The sequence below is a fragment of the Lampetra fluviatilis genome, chromosome 2, assembly GCF_964198595.1.
Source record: "Lampetra fluviatilis chromosome 2, kcLamFluv1.1, whole genome shotgun sequence".
Classification (NCBI taxonomy): domain Eukaryota; kingdom Metazoa; phylum Chordata; class Hyperoartia; order Petromyzontiformes; family Petromyzontidae; genus Lampetra; species Lampetra fluviatilis.
In genome coordinates, this window is record NC_136276.1 from 10,110,200 (window position 1) to 10,126,679 (window position 16,480).

Sequence of the window (16,480 nt, forward strand, 5' to 3'; positions counted from 1 at the left end):
TTGCTGCAATAAACAAAACAAATGAAACCTTTTTAAAATGTTTATAGATCTTTTAATACAGTATTTTAAATCTAACTTTGAGGTGTATATTCATGAGAAAATTAAAATCTCATATTTTTTTCAATTAAACTTCATGATTGATGAGATGTACAATCAAGGAGAATTTCATATTTTTTGTGTTAAACTTAAGGCAATCTAGTATAGTATAGAGATATCAAGTTAGTGATTAGAGTATTCCAAAACTGGAAATCATGTGTTATGTGCTCAATTTCCCTCAGTTTCCTGGAAATTCAAACACTGCAGCAGCTCCCATGCCAGTTCCAATGCACATTGAGACTACGCCATATGCCCTGGGGAGAGAAGACAAAAATAATAATTTTAGACTCAACCTCTAAATTATATTGCTGGGTACTCGTGGCAGAGCATCAAACTTGCAATTTGGGAAGCTGACTAGGCCCAAATGAGCACTGTCCAAACTTGATTGAGCATGAGCACAATTATTTGCAAAAACAGCATTCAGCAGACAATGTTTTACTTGAGGATTTGTCGATCCGACAACATACTGCAATGAAGAAATATGCACACATTGGTTGCGGTGGTACAGTGGTTAGAACACTGCTCTATGCACCTGGTGACCTGAGCTCGATTTCTGGTTATTTTTGGCATTATTAAAGAATGAGATAGTTGTGAGATTCCCCCGCCACTTTCACCAATCTGCATTGACCAGTGTGTATGATCAAACAACCCCTATCCAGCAGTGAATTGTCAAGAGGCTGTAATTTTTTTTGCATTATGGTAAGATGCATATAGAGTATAAGAGGAAACATTGCAAACAATTTGTTTTAAATCGTCTACTTTAACAGTGATCAATGGTCATATTAACCAATATGACATGATAGTAGTAGGTTTTTACCCTTTTAACTGGTACAAAACTGACACCTTTATTCAAGGCATCATGTTTGCAATGACCACAACACAAGTAGTCAAAAAAGCAAACAAAAAGAAGCAACTCTGATAAAGATGATAATATGCACTGTCCAATATGACATGGTGTGACAGACAAATATAGAAACTTCCCAGGGGGGCAGTTTTGAAATGTCATGCTTTTTAAATAAGGTCCACATTCATAAATACAACATTGCATGTGTTTTCTCTGGAAAATATCAATATTAAAATTTTCAGAGTTTTAAGGGGCGGTTGGTTGTGGGCTAGGTGAGCGATTGGCCCCATGACCCAACCCCTGGGATCTGCCACTGTGGCGTAGACATGAAGGTTATGTAATCCTGGTTAGGTGTGTAAACCTAGTTAAGCTTGTAATCCAGATTATCCGTGTAATCCCGGTTGGGTGTGTAATGCCGGTTAGATGTGGGGAGTGTAAAGGACGAGACCTGCGGCCACGGCGTCTCAGCTCGTGCAGGAGGGTGATGATCTGCCGCGTGCCCGTGCAGCCCAATGGGTGGCCCAGTGCGATGGCACCTCCATTGGGGTTCAGCTTCTCAACGGGAATGCCCAGGCGCTTCACACAGTACGCCGCCTGCAGTGAAGGCACATCACCGGCCAAGCCAGATTGATGCTTCTGTTACTTTTGGCTACTGCGATTTTGACACGTTACAGTTTTTACGTCACCCTGACATCAGACAATGGGATAAACTAACGGGGTGGCTGAAAACAAACATCACTGCTGCGCACTGCATTGGATGTGACTCCTGGATTGTGATGACCTTTACTTGACCGGCACAATCATTTAAGGTTTTTTTATTAGTCACAAAATGCCAACACTGGAGATGTCGCAGCAGCACACAGCCCGTGCCAAGTTTGACAAAAGAGCTGCTTCAGTCACCAAGGCTGCTGCTCCTGGGAATCTTTCCCTGTAACTGCCACTGCAAGGGAGCTGCAGCATGACACATTCCACAGGTTCTTTGAAGGGTGCCCATGAGCAATATATAAAACAAGGAAAAAGAAACATGGTAGAACCTATATTTCGACTTATTCCAAATAAATGAAACCCACTACTTCTCAACTCACCTGACTGGCGAAGGCTTCATTGATTTCAAACACATCAACGTCATCGATTGTCAAACCTGTGGAATAAGATATACAGGGGAGTGTAAGAGATATCGAAAAGGTTTTCAGTGCAAAATCAGATAAGCTGAAAAGTATTGCAAGGCTGTTTTTTCAGATGAATGACCAGCAATATACATACACACTTAGGCATGTAAGGATTTTTTTTAAAGATGAAAACAGGCACTTAATTTAGCATTTCAACACCAACACCAGTATCTTTTAACGGGCATTCATAAATAAGTTATCACACCTAATGTCATCGACTGAACTGTTTGACTGAAAAATAAGAATAACCCGTTTAACACAAACACCACACACTCCGATTTAAAGCTTTCGTGACTGCAGGGATTCATCTTCTTGGTTCTTTCGGTAAAGTCACGTAGAAGGGAAGTAATAAAATAATAAAAATAAAACATAATAAAATAATTCTCACGACGTTTCGGCCACAACGCAAGCAGCCGTTCTCAGGTGAAAACCAGGTCTGTCAAGGCGACAGCATCAGACGCTGTTGCGTTGTGGCCGAAACGTCGTGAGAATTATTTTATTATGTTTTATTTTTATTATTTTATTACTTCCCTTCTACGTGACTTTACCGAAAGAACCAAGAAGACACCACACACTCCTAAACACATCCCGCACACCACAGATACACAATTGACACAACACACACGATCCAAGACACCCCAATACTCACCACATACACCAAATATAACACTGACCATTACCCAAGCCGTGTAACTGCTCTCTCTACACCAAATCAAAATGTGTCATGGTGTGCGCTGCGAATCCGAAGCTTCAGTGCAAGCGCCGGGCGATAGGGTGATGCGAGAGAGGAGCCGACTCATCTCTCACCAGCCTGGCTCAGGGCGGCCGGGATTGCGAGCGCGGGGCCGATGCCCATGACGTCGGGCGGCACCCCCACCACGGCGTAGCTCCGCAGCACCCCCAGCACAGGCAGCCCCAGCTCCCGTGCCGCCCTCCGCCGTGCCACCAGCACCGCTGCGGCGCCATCGCTCACCTGACTTGAGTTTCCTGTGCGAAGAGGAAACGGTTGGCCGGGTTTGAGGGCGCGCAGGATGCAGCCGGCAGTAACGGCCAAGGAGCAATACGGCTCCTGCTTTGTTTTAAGTAGGCATGTGATGATTCAACCCTTGCCCACCCACTCACTACCATCCCCCCCACCCCCACAATCAGGGATTCAAGAATTGATTCTTTGTGCATCTGTCTCATACCATTTTCTGTCTTGTTTGAAGACTGACTAAAATTCCAGTTTGTTATCAAAATATATATTCAAGATGATTTGAGTGAATTCGCGACCTGCGGTGGTGGTGCCATCCTCCTTGAAGGCCGGCCGCAGTCGCGCCAGGCCCTCCATGCTGGTGTCCGGGCGGATGCCCTCATCCTGGGTAACGGTGATGGTTTTCTCCTCGTCGCCCATGAGCACCACTGTGGTGACGGGCACGATCTCCTCCTGGAATAGGCCCAGCTTGGTGGCTCGTGCAGCCCTGGCCCATATGGCACCGTCACCGCAACAATCACGCACATCGGCAGTGTTAGTCGCTTTCCAAGGTTACAGAGGTGATGTGTTGCCCTGGTCAATATAATGCTCATGTCTGATGGTGGCTCCTAGGCATGGCTGCAATCCACATTCCTTTGGTTGGGGCCATTATTTTCATAGGACAATGACAGCTGAACTCACACTAACATGTAGTAGTCAATCTAATGACTCGAGGATGTGATGAGCTGAGTCGACCACCTACCGAGATAAACATTTCGTTTTGTCGTCAGTCTTAGATCGCAGAAACATGAGAAACGGCGACAGCTTGGAGAGGCCTACGTAAAGCAGCGGATTGGTCATGGCCGATGATGATGGTTACACGGCCCTTTGCCAATCAACTGCTGGATGAAGGCCTCCCCACTCTGTCAGTCATGGGATTTATTACTATGCTTCACCACACTGGTCCATGTGCATCGTTCGCTTCAATGCACAATGTGCTAACTGCTTCACCACCACTCCCCCCACCAGGATATAAATGGACCATCCAAAAGATACATTTTAATTCTGCAAACTGCACAGTGTTCTTTAAAAATTATATATATATGGCTTATATATAGGCCAGACACATAAATGATTATACTGCCAATAAATGGAATTGCAACAGCACTGCTTCACAACTGATGATCTGTGCAAGCCTTGGATCCAATTACAACTTTCTCGTGACAAATCTACCCGTGTTTTCATTTTGTTTTGTGCCGCCCACATCGACCGCTCTGCGATGTTTCCTGTGCGATGGTAGGGACCCACTTTTGGTGCGAGGCGACAGCCAGGGTGTCCTGCATCTCCCTGGTGATGCCGTACCGCTCTGCCACATTCTCAGATGTTACCCTGCAGGGGGGTGGGGGGCAGGACCCGGGATGTCACCAGTCACAACCAACACGGCCATGCACCCGGGTCACACGCTCCATCAATAATAATAATCCTAATTTAGAGTTTGAGTGTCTTAGTACTAGCAGCATCTCCGGATGCTGTACAGCAACAACTATTTACATACAAATAATGTGGTCATTGTCACATTAACCAAGTACACAATGGTAAAACACAACGTGAAAATAGGATTAAAATTAGATAAAATTGTAAAAGCAAAACACACCATCCAGTTAGGATTATAAAATTATATCCTGTAAGGAAAAACCTGTTTACCGGAAATCCACGATCGCATGACTCTGTGCTGCAGGGCAAGATGAAAATGATTTGCCAGCTTGATCAGCGGACACTTTAGTAAGAGGTATAATTATGCAACCCACCTCGGGAACGAGTTCATAAATCACAGTAATTTATTCCAATAATGGATTTTTTTTTTACTTTGTGGTGATTGTAAGCACAATCACGATAGCATCTAAATGCAATCGTATCTTAAGACACCATGGAAAACAATGGAACATCACAAGGGGAAAAGAGGAATGTTTATTTATTTGTTTCATGACGCAAAATATGCTCAGGTATCGGCAGAGGATAAGGAGGTCAGGGCGTTGACAGCAGAGGAAGAGGAGCAACTTTCCACTCTGCCGAAGTTGACTGGGAGATTCAACAGAAGACCTTGGTTGTTAGAATGGTGGATTTGTCGAAGGGAGTAAAGTGAAATGAGAGTGAAGAGGCAAGCAGGGACGCGTGCATGGATGATATTGAAGAAGCCGAGGGCGATCTTGAAGTTGATCTGGGAGAATTTAGCAGCTACTAGTGGCTGTCGGGGCCATTCCAGATAACATGAGATTTTTTTTCTTAAATGTCGATCCTTAAACACGTGATTCAATACGTGAAATTAAAAATTAACATTATATCGATGAACGAATGTCTTGTCACTCTGCTGCAAAAGAGCAACACAAATAGAGCAAAACGGAGGTCAGCAGGCCATTAAAATAGAGCAGTTGTGTTGCTCCCTGCCATTATTTATTTTATGGCCTTATCGCATCATCCCCAGCAATCCCTCCACCATTCAACGGTGTGCCATAGCTCACCCCATGGGGATGAGGCAGTCCCGCGCCTTGTCATCGTCCATCATTCGCGAGCTCACGTCCCCGACATTCTTCGGGTCCCCAGGCGAACCGCGAGACATGAGCTCCACGCTTCATGAGAACAGCACCGAGCATGCAGCTGTCACTCGTCACCGCAGTGCTCGCTCCAGAGAAAGGAACTGCGGTTCCCACTCTCTATCTCTCGCTCTCCGATTATTACCGCTGTGTTACAGCTGCCTGGGCCAGGTGCAATTTACAAAGAAGCCAGGATGGTGTGCGACACATCATTCCGAAAGTGAAGAAGTTACGATGTTAATTTCCATGTTTTTATCCTGATTGTCCATTGTTATCAAATATGTATGTCAATCACTTATTAATGAGGGGGGGGGGTAAAATATAATAATAATTAACTGCTCTTTTGAATGAAGGCATTCACCATGATGGTCAGTGAAGATTGGTGAAGAGGGACAGCCCATGGCTGGTTCAGTTACCACTTGACCTCTGGTGTTAGCAGTGACTGGGAATCAAACTCAGACCGTCAGGTTTACAGTTCAATTCCTTTACCACTGCACCACCGCTCCACACTGTAATATTGGGTATGGTTTTAATAATGGATTAAATCATTAAATGTAATAATAGGTTAAGTAGGTAATAATGTAATAATATTTGATCAACTTGCTCCATTTTTCTTCACAGTTTACAATGGACCCGCTTCCCCTTATCAACCGAACACCACCCACTCACCCACTCGTATCCTAGCCCATCTATGTTTTTATCTTGTAGTTACACTGACGACACAATTTGTTTGAACCTATGTACTTGTTTGTTTGTGTCTTTCTCTGCTTGTCAATTTGGAGTGTGCTGTACATTTATGTTTGATAAAATATTTATTTGGAGAGGAAAAAAAGGGTTGCAGTGGTGACACAGTGACTCGTACACCGTGACCATGAACCCGGCAATCTGAGTTCGACTCACAGCCACAACGAACGTCAGCGGCGAGTGATATCAGAGCTTGTTCTGAGTAATCCCCCACCAACAACCCACACTGACCAGCGTGGACAAGTATGCCAAAACAGATTGACACGGCGTGGACGGCTCTTCATCCAGCAATCGATTTCTAAACAACTGTATGTTATTTTATAGTTTATATTTTCGTATTTACATTTAACTCATGGTTTTTCTTAATTAGGTTTAAAAGAGTAAAAGTTATCTTCTTTCAAGCTCTGCAAATGCCCCATCCCATTACCAACCTGGCAGCGAAAACAAGTGTCACTGATTGGAATGGAAGCCACTTAATCATCACTTTGTGCCCACAATCAAGATCATTTGCTTACCCGCACGCCATGCCAATGTCATAGGATCCATTACGTATTCCACCTGTGCACACACACACACAGTGCAGTGGGACATGGCAGCAGAGACTGTGTCACGGGCATCGTGGTTGTCTGAACAACAACGCTGCGACCAATCGGCAGCACTGACCCTATTGCTAACCCAACTCTTATCCATTTCCCTCGCTCCCAGGCTCTGTTGTGTCGCGCCCAGGAGCACTCCTCTTACTACGCTCCCCTGGGACCCAAAACCAGCTCCAGGCATGCACGCCGACAACGTGTACAAACAAGGGAAGTATTAAACATTACATTGTTGTTTACAGCAGCGTGTTATTTATGATACAGGAGAGGCGTAAAGGAAGATGCAATTCAAGAAGCTAGTGGACACACAGCCCCCACATGACAAACACGAAACGTGGAAAGGCCCTCATTCATCAACGTATTGAAAAAGGGTGTGAATTATTGTTTAATTTTGAAATAAAAGCAAGCATGCCAAGTGTACGAGTGGGCGTGTGGGCATGCCAAGTGTACGAGTGGGCATGCTGCGTGTGCTCGGGTACCGGCGATGTTAATGAAGGCTTGCAGTCCAGACGAGCACTGCCTGTTCACACAGTAAACGGGCACGGTCTCCGGAATACCGCTGGAGTGCGAGTTGGGAGGATGGGGTGGTGCAGAAGGATGAATAAAGTTAACAAAGATAAGCACCGTTATCTGCACACTCCAGCTGCAAAACCTGTTAATGATCATGAAAGTCACATCAAACATATTCTGGAAGGTTCCAACGCAGCATGAGTACGAGAGAAAATATATACATATATTGTATATGTATATGCAAAGCCTATTTCAGAATCACCTGGGATGTACCGATCTATTCAGATTTTGCAAGATAAGGAGGTTTGAGCCTGGACAATGCTTAGAATGGTGACTACCATATGTAAAACAGGTGCTGTAGGCATCTGTGGGGTTACATTATAAGCAGGACAGCAGCACAGAAAGACATTGTTGCACTGTACTATGCCCCAACATCTATACTCCCTGTCTTCACCTACCCACAGTAAACAGCATGGTGGGGTATGGTCATATAATCCCCTCAACTCGCATGGGTGTGGGGAAGCCCTCATCTAACAGTAGATTGGAATAATAAAGGGATGTACATCTACACAGATCTATGAAATATAAGGTGTTAGCAAATTCTCATAAAACTAATTGTGTAAATTATAAGCTGTCGAAGCAATTATTTTACATATATTAAATAAATTCCCACGATTAATTTCAACACTCAGAAGCTAGCGGTGCATATACAACGTCCTTATGAATCCACCACAATCAACGTCCTTTCTTCACAGCCAAAGTGTGGCATTCAGAGCTTAATTTCTCACGGAATATTTCCCAGGTGGCTGGCAGACTGGAGTACGACTAGAGACAGCACCGTAGAGGAAAACAGGCATTGACCCCGTAAAAAAGGTTACCAACTCTCCAGGCACAAATTCCGGGAAGTGGCGCGTGACTCGTAGCTGCGGCTTTAACGAGAGGTATACTGGATGCAGTGTGCCGGGTGCGGTGATACTGCCTGGTTTGCACGTGACTGGCAGCCACAATCGCAGCGAGTTATACTGGACGTGGTGTGTTGGTTGCGGAAATATTTTCCGGGGCGTTGGTTGACTGCAGTAGGCACATGACTAGTAACCACAGCCAAAGTGAGAGGCATATTTTTTGTGGTGTGCTCGATTAGAAAATATTATTCGGGTCACTGGCAGATCGAGAGGTGGGACTTGACTGACAGCAGCAGCCATAGCGATATGTATACTGGATGCAGTGTGCCGGGTGCCCAGGTTGACCCGCCTGAAATTATTTCCTGGTGGAGCTCATCCTCATGGTTACCTGAGAAACTGCGCAACCCTGGCAACGACGGCACCTGCTCCCGGCTGCAGCACGTTCCCTACATGTGGCACACACAGCCAGACAAAGCATTACAATTACAATTCAATTAGGGCTTAAACATAATTTAACATTCATAGGGATGCTGTCGTGATATAATGGTTAGCCCACTGGACATGCAATGCAGAGGTCGCCGGTGCGATTTCACTTCCCTTGGTGACAGATGAAACAATGGGAACATTTATTAAAATTCCCCTGCCTCTCTTAACCCAGCAGTATAAATGGTTCCACCAAAATTAGTTGATTGATAGGTTGATGTGGCGGGGATAAAGTGCGGGTACACCCACCTCTTCCAACATATATGGCCAGTGTGAAAGAGTAGGCAAAAATTCCATTCACAGAGGCTCTCTAGTGGAGTGCCTTCTGCAAGAAGTGGCACGATAAAAAACAATTGCAGGGCTGCACGTCAGCACAGTGGTGAGTGGACTGCACTATGAATCCTGCAACCTGAACTAGATTACCAGCCATGGCTAACATCAGTGGAAGAGCGATGTCTTAACCATCTCTGGATGTCCCCCTTGAACCACCTCTTTCACCATTCCGCACTACCCAGCATGGTGAAATATGGTTAAAACAACCCTGACTGATCCAGTGTGGGGAGGCTTCGTCCAGCAGTGGATTAACAATGGGCTGTAAACCAAGATATCGCTTTTCAACAAGCTATACAAAAATGGGGGAAACGTGGACTTTTTTAATCGCAAGGAAATTAGGAGAGAGAAAGAGCTAAGATGATGTTACGCTAGAAGTGCAAAGGCAATTCATTGTGAGAGTCCATATGCACGGACGTCCAGAATAAACACCTTCATACTTCTTTTGGAGCTTTCGTGACTGCAGGAATTACTCTTTGGTTCTTTCGGTAAAGCCGCGTATAAAGAGAAAATAATAAATGAAAGTATTTTTTTCGGTAAAGTCACATATAAAGAGAAACAAATTAATTAAAGGTTTTTTATTTATTTAATTTATTATTTTCTCTTTATACGTGACTTTACCGAAAGAACCAAAGAGTAATAAACACCTTGTTCGAGATCCAAAAATCGCACTTCCCGGCTTGGACATTCCTCAAAGACAATGGCGATCAACCCACATCAGAACATCAACAGGGCCGGGTGTGTACATCTCCTTCATGAATGGGGATTCAACACAAGCCCACAGCGCGACTGTGGCCATGTAACCCAAACTATGGGGACCAGATTGTTAAGGCACTATAGTCAGTGCTCCTTCAACGGAGGAGGGAGGAATAGCAAACCTACACAAACTCTCCTCAAGACCTCTTGTCGTGGCTAGCAGATCTTCGACAGTCCGCCTGTCACTCCTGAACATATCGGCATATGCCAAGAATAGAATATGCACTGGAAAATTAAGATAATGTTATCGGGGACATCGTCATATGCAGAAGAGCAGATGAAAGTCATGAGCGTAGACTTTGAACAGAGAAAACAGGTCTCAGCAGTGCTGACAGCTAGAGGAAGGGAATTCCCCATGAGGACAGCAGATGAGAGGGAGCGGACCTCCCATTGTGTGAATGTCAACCGAGGTTTTTTGATAGGAACCGTTGGTTGCCAAAGCGCAGGGGCAGGTCCATAGGGAGTAGAATGAGATGAGAGGGGGCATTAATCTTGCCTCTTGCGACACACCACCACTTATTTATTCATCATCATGCCTGCATGTGAAGTGTGAATGCCGAGGAAAGAAATTGCCCGCCCTTCTAATAGTCGTTGCCTCACAGCTGAGCACTCTCGTTCCATTCGAGATGTTACAAAAAAAAAAACATGTGCTCTTTGAAATCTTCATTCATATTCTATTTAAAACAGACAAGTGTGTCTGGATAAGTGACGACAATGTTTCAATCGTACTTGGAGGAGAGTTTTAATCTGGCTCGCACTGACGTTGCTGCACTGCAGGGAAGACAGCCGGATTCACCAACGATACCATGAGGTGCACGTTGTGAAGGCGTAGATTGAAGTGGCAGGGGGTTTCTTGGCCACATTAACACAAATGCAATATTATGCTACTGCCTGACAAATGTTATTTTTTGTTTAGCAAGGACATTTTATTCCAATTTTCAAAGTTGCTGCTACACACAGATTTGCACTATCATGCTGGGGAACAAAAACATGATATTTGTACAAAGGCAAAAAACTTGAACTTTGCCCAGCAATTTAGAGCTCTCGCTTGCTGAAATTTGCTATTTATAGTGCGACTCTTAATCCTGGGAGACTGCCAAGGTGTCATGGTTCGCATTGTGGACTTGCAATCCAGAGGTCGACGGTTCAATCTCCCAGCACGGCAGTTGACAAAATGTTGCAAGATTATTAAAACCCTCCACCTCCTCTGTCCACCCAGCAGTAAAACTGGGTAGGTAACAGTCAATCAGCACATGTCTAGCCAGCATGAAAGTAGTAAGCAAAAATACGACTCTAGAGGGGCTGTTTAGAGTTCCCACTAGTAAAGGCCCTTATGCCAGCAGTGGCGTGAGAAAGAAATTTGCAGGACTGAACCTTTACCTTTTAATCCCAGTTTAGCTGACACACACAGCAGCACATTAATATGCTTGACATTAGTATGCTTGATAAAGAAAATTCATTTTAAATTAGGTATGTGATGTGTATATTTGACGTTTTTGACAGTTAATCAACTGCTGATGTTACAGCAACAAATGTAAAGCACACATTTCTTGCCGCTTAAAAATATGAGATGGCGACAGCCTAAAGGAGGCCTTCATCTAGCAGTCGATTGATCAAGGCTACTTGACGATGGTGATAACTTATAAAGGACAGGATGTGGCCACCCACCCACACAGATGTCCCCAAGCTGGCTTGGCTGGAGTTTGGTGGCCTTGAGCAGGCCTGTCATAACGGCCATCAGAAGCTCATCAACCATTGTGTCCTGCAAGTGGAATATGGCACAAACAGATAAAACCTCAAGCACCAAATTCACATTCCCACACACAGCCCATGACACAGACATCAGATTATTTAGGTAATTCACTTGTAAATGTCTGGACAAATTTTTATTCCAAATGTCGAGACAAAGGAGCCATTCATAACTCCTTAAGAGAATGATCTAAGGAAACAGATATTACAGAATTATCTCTGAGATCCCTTTAAGTTAACGTTTTTAATCCATATATTAAAGGGGTGTTGTACTTTTCCACATGCCTGGCAACAGAGACATATTTATGACATTGGCAGTTGATCCAAGAGAATTTTTTATTTCTCAGAGATGGAATTTAGCCAATCTTAATCACGTTTATGTGCAGTCATTGGTGGCTGGCGAGAGACTATCTGCTCACTACAACTGAGTACCCAGTTTCATCATAGATGGCTGAATCCCGGATTTGAACTCAGGTCCTCAGTGGTGCTGGCGAAGTGCTCTGATCCCTAAGCACCCAACCACCCGCCCCAGACACAATTCAGGATCTCCAACACCCAACCCCATTCTCTCCATGACCTCCTCCACACGATTACCTCTCAATGCTATAGAAAAGTTGCACAAATGTTCATAACATTTATGGGAAGTCGGTGAAAATGTTACTGTAAATTACAGCGTCCGTGCTTTTAAATCTCAGTAAATGCGGATTACTCTTTACATTTCACGATTTCCAGGCTTCCCAAATTAGTGGTGTGGATGTTTACAAATGTCATTATTACGCCTGTCCAAAAATAAAAACTCGGCGACATCATCAGTGATGTTCCTGTGATGCACTACCATGTGCGTAGTTTTCCCACGGTTAGGAGTGCAATCAAAAATATATTCTTCTTTTAAGCCAGAAGTCCCATTACTGCCTGGGGTTTGCTGTTCAGATTTCCCTTCTCAATGATATGCCTTTCCTTGAGTCATATCCAATGTCCTCATATTTCAATCTATCACATGCTTCCATCTCACCCTCAGTCGCCCTCTCCTCCTTCTGCCCTGCACTAGCATCTCCATAGCCCTTATCAGCACAGTTCAAAACTTTCAAAGTCGAACCACACTTACCAGCACAAGAATATTAGTAACCCTTTCTAAGGCTCTGTCTTCATCAAGCTTTGTTTCCCTCAGACATATCCCCAACATCCATCTTAGTGAGATATCAGAGATATTCCCAACATCCGACTTAGGATTCTCATGTCTGTCATTTCAAGAGCTCCATCTAACATCTTCGCTGATGGCTCTGCACCATATCGTAAAACAGTGTAGACCGTGAAAAAGTGTTCATGCAAATTGAGCAACGCAGAAATATGCTCCATTTGTCAAATAAATAAAATCTGTTTGGTCTCCCTTGGATGCGGTGGCACCTTAAAGACCCCGCGCTTTGCTCTGCCGAAGGGCGTGCGCACGCCGTGCACCACCACAATGTCATCGTCCGTCTGCGGCACAAAAGGGACCACTCTTGCGCCGGCTGACGAAACGGAGCGAGGGGTGGCACCACCGCACCGCGGCGCCAGGTGCTGCAAAATCACCGCCGCCCGGTCCATGTCTGTGGGCAGGGAAACACAGCGGCCGCGAACGGCAGTGCTTTGGAGGCGAGGATTGGTACATTGCATCATGCACATTTCGCGTATTGCATTTCAATGTGAGCAGCCGTGATCAAAACAAGTCAATGCGATTTTAGTGGACCTTGTATCGTACGGTGTGTCGCAGTGTCGCTGCATCTCGACAATACTTATTGGTGCTTTCACTCAGTACAAATAGCATACACAGTGAAAAGAGAAGCTTCTGCAAAACGTAACGTATGAGCCACACGAGACTGTCCGTCATGTCCCTGCAGCTGTAATGAGGAACACAAAAATTGTCTAAAGTCTCTCTGCTCAAAATCCAGTGAAAACGGTTTACCTTTCCTGGCAGTCCAAAGCCAGTGGTGAAAATCCACATTCTTATGATAGGACTGTTTGCAGTATTGCGGCATGTCGCAATTTCAACCCAATGTGGCTAAAAACCAGACAGCACTGGTGGCGTTAATCAACGTAGGAATGTGGAAATAAAAAATAAAAACCTTTTTTCAATCAAAGTTTGAACGAAGGCCCCCTACTCTATGTTGGTCCATGGGGTTGCTTTAACCATACGTCACCACAACGATCAGTGCGGGTTGGTAAGGAGACAGAAGCAGGCATTGTTCAGATATTACTCAAAATCTCTTGCCACTAGTGTTAGCCGTGGCTGGGAATCGAACGCAGGCTGTAGGGCTCTTAGTAGAGAGTGATGTTATCACGACACCCCAGCAGGATCCAGCAGTCCCAAGAGAATGGAGATTTTAAAAAATGGGAAAGGATAAATAGAGCAATGATGCTCAAGGTAATATATAGGAATGGGTTGAATCATTTTAGGAGCTCATGGGACGGGATGGCTTGGGGGAAGGGAATGGGGCCCATGGGAACGTGGTAAGAACATTACGATGATTAAGACTGGTTTATAAGAAAAAATAGGCTAATGCTTTGGGCAAAAAACCTTCATGAGAGGAGGGGGGGGGGCATGGGTAGGGGAGAAGCGGTGACATCGCTGAAGATAACAATTCACACTTTGACCCTGAGAAAAATGTGTCTGCTATGCAATTGACAAAAGAACAGTTTTTCATTCGGATGCAAGGTCAAAATGTAACAAAAAGATTGAAATGAACATAAAATACGTGGCACAAAAAAACACTCACGTGGAAACTCTCCCTATGCAATTACGAACTGCAGCTCTATCGCATTCTTACGATTCCCTGTATTTTCTCAACAATGGGATCTCCACATATACATGAGCACATGTCAACACCCCAGCCTCTGTGTAACAGCGCAGCACACGTGTGTTCAACGCATGTGCATAGCCAGGCACGCATACACATGCCCAGCACACACGTGCACTACACAATACGTGTGCACATGGCACAGCACACACGTGCACTACGCAACACGTGTACACACATGTGTACACACGTGCACTACGCAACACGTGTGCACATGGCACAGCACACACGTGCACTACGCAACACGTGTGCAACGCATGTGCAATGTGCAGCACGCATACACATCGCGCAGCACACACGTGCACTACGCAACACGTGTGTAAAGTGTGCAACGCATGTGCACACGTGCACTACGCAACACGTGTGCACATGGCCCAGCACACACGTGCACTACGCAACACGTGTGCACGCGTGTGTACACGCGTAAGGAGATCCACACGCGTCCGCCGTTGTTTGCAGGCGTGCGGTGTTGTACTAACGCGGGCCTCGCGATGTTAGATCCATCGCTGGTCGGTAACAAAGCTTCTCTGCGGCTTAATGCGAACACACCGCGCCCAGAACGCACAAGCTGCCCTGTTACACGAAGCACACGTAGTGTACACACACAGTGTACACACACGTAGTGTACACACACACACACGTAGTGTATACACACACACTAGTGTACACACACACGTAGTGTACACACACACACTAGTGTACACACACACGTAGTGTACACACACACACACTAGTGTACACACACACTAGTGTACACACACACACACGTAGTGTATACACACACACGTAGTGTACACACACACACTAGTGTACACACACACACTAGTGTACACACACACACACACGTAGTGTACATACACACACGTAGTGTACACACACACGTGTACACACACACACGTGTACATACACACACGTGTACACACACACACGTAGTGTACACACACACACGTAGTGTACATACACACACGTAGTGTACATACACACACGTAGTGTACATACACACGTGTACATACACACACACACGTGTACACACACGTGTACACACACACAGTGTACACACACACACATAGTGTACACACACACACATAGTGTACACACACACACATAGTGTACACACACGTACACACAGTGTACACATACACACACGTACACACAGTGTACACATACACACACGTACACACAGTGTACACACACACAGTGTACACACAGTGTACACACACACACAGTGTACACACACACATAGTGTACACATAGTGTACACACAGTGTACACACACACACATAGTGCACACACACACACATAGTGCACACACAGTGTACACACACGTAGTATACGCGTGTGTGTACAAACAACAGTCACTTCCACGTGTGCGCATGTGCACTGTACGTATGTGGGTCATAGGGCAAGTAGCGATATATTGTTACCTTGTGCACACACTCACACGTACTACGTTAACACACTCACGTACACACACACGCGTGTTCACGCTGCACACACACACACACCACATGCTGTGTTGTGTGTGTGCGTGTATGTGATTATACACTGCACGTGCAAGCGCCACAGGATTGATGTAAAAGTGTAGTCGTGGAGTCTTTGCAAAAAAATAACATACCGTCGAAGAACGTCGGCTTGTTCTCAACACGGAGACAAATATACACACACAAGCGTGTACACAATTGCACACAGACTCACACACGTGTACACCACACACACTTGTACACCACACAGACTCACGTGTGCACTACACAGACACAGACTCACGTGTACACTACACAGGCACACGTGTACACTACACAGACACAGACTCACGTGTACACTACACAGACACCAACACAGAGACCCACGTGTACACAGACACCAACTCACGTGTACACCAACACAGACTCGCACAGAGACCACGGCCCAGACTTCCGATGTCGTCACG

At 45.2% G+C, this 16,480-nt stretch overlaps 1 protein-coding gene across 2 annotated transcripts; it reads right to left on the minus strand.

Moving 5' to 3' along the window:
- Positions 1 to 75: 75 nt before the first annotated feature.
- On the minus strand, positions 76 to 16,480 carry ACAA1 (acetyl-CoA acyltransferase 1). Of its 2 annotated transcripts, none has more exons than XM_078868769.1 (13): positions 16,169 to 16,480; positions 13,124 to 13,305; positions 11,639 to 11,732; positions 8,790 to 8,847; positions 7,469 to 7,548; positions 6,912 to 6,954; positions 5,581 to 5,688; positions 4,370 to 4,450; positions 3,382 to 3,569; positions 2,917 to 3,096; positions 2,026 to 2,081; positions 1,389 to 1,534; positions 76 to 350 (listed from the first exon to the last, which is right to left on the minus strand). In XM_078868769.1, exons 2-13 carry the CDS (start codon positions 13,301 to 13,303, stop codon positions 275 to 277), a joined length of 1,290 nt encoding a protein of 429 aa, XP_078724895.1. In that variant the 5' UTR covers positions 13,304 to 13,305; positions 16,169 to 16,480; the 3' UTR covers positions 76 to 274. The 2 variants fall into 2 exon arrangements, with proteins under 2 accessions (XP_078724895.1, XP_078724903.1); XM_078868777.1 differs by having other exon boundaries at positions 16,423 to 16,479.

What these genes read in the sequence shown, in the direction of transcription:
- ACAA1 (XM_078868769.1), bottom strand. Translation starts at nt 13,303, where the DNA reads ATGGACCGGGCGGCGGTGATTTTGCAGCACCTGGCGCCGCGGTGCGGT. An exon ending in AGGGTTGCGCAGTTTCTCAG is followed by an intron (nt 7,549 to 8,789) that starts GTAACCATGAGG and finishes CTCGCACTCCAG; the next exon opens with CGGTATTCCGGAGACCGTGC. An exon ending in GCTGTCGCCTCGCACCAAAA is followed by an intron (nt 3,570 to 4,369) that starts GTGGGTCCCTAC and finishes CATATGGGCCAG; the next exon opens with GGCTGCACGAGCCACCAAGC.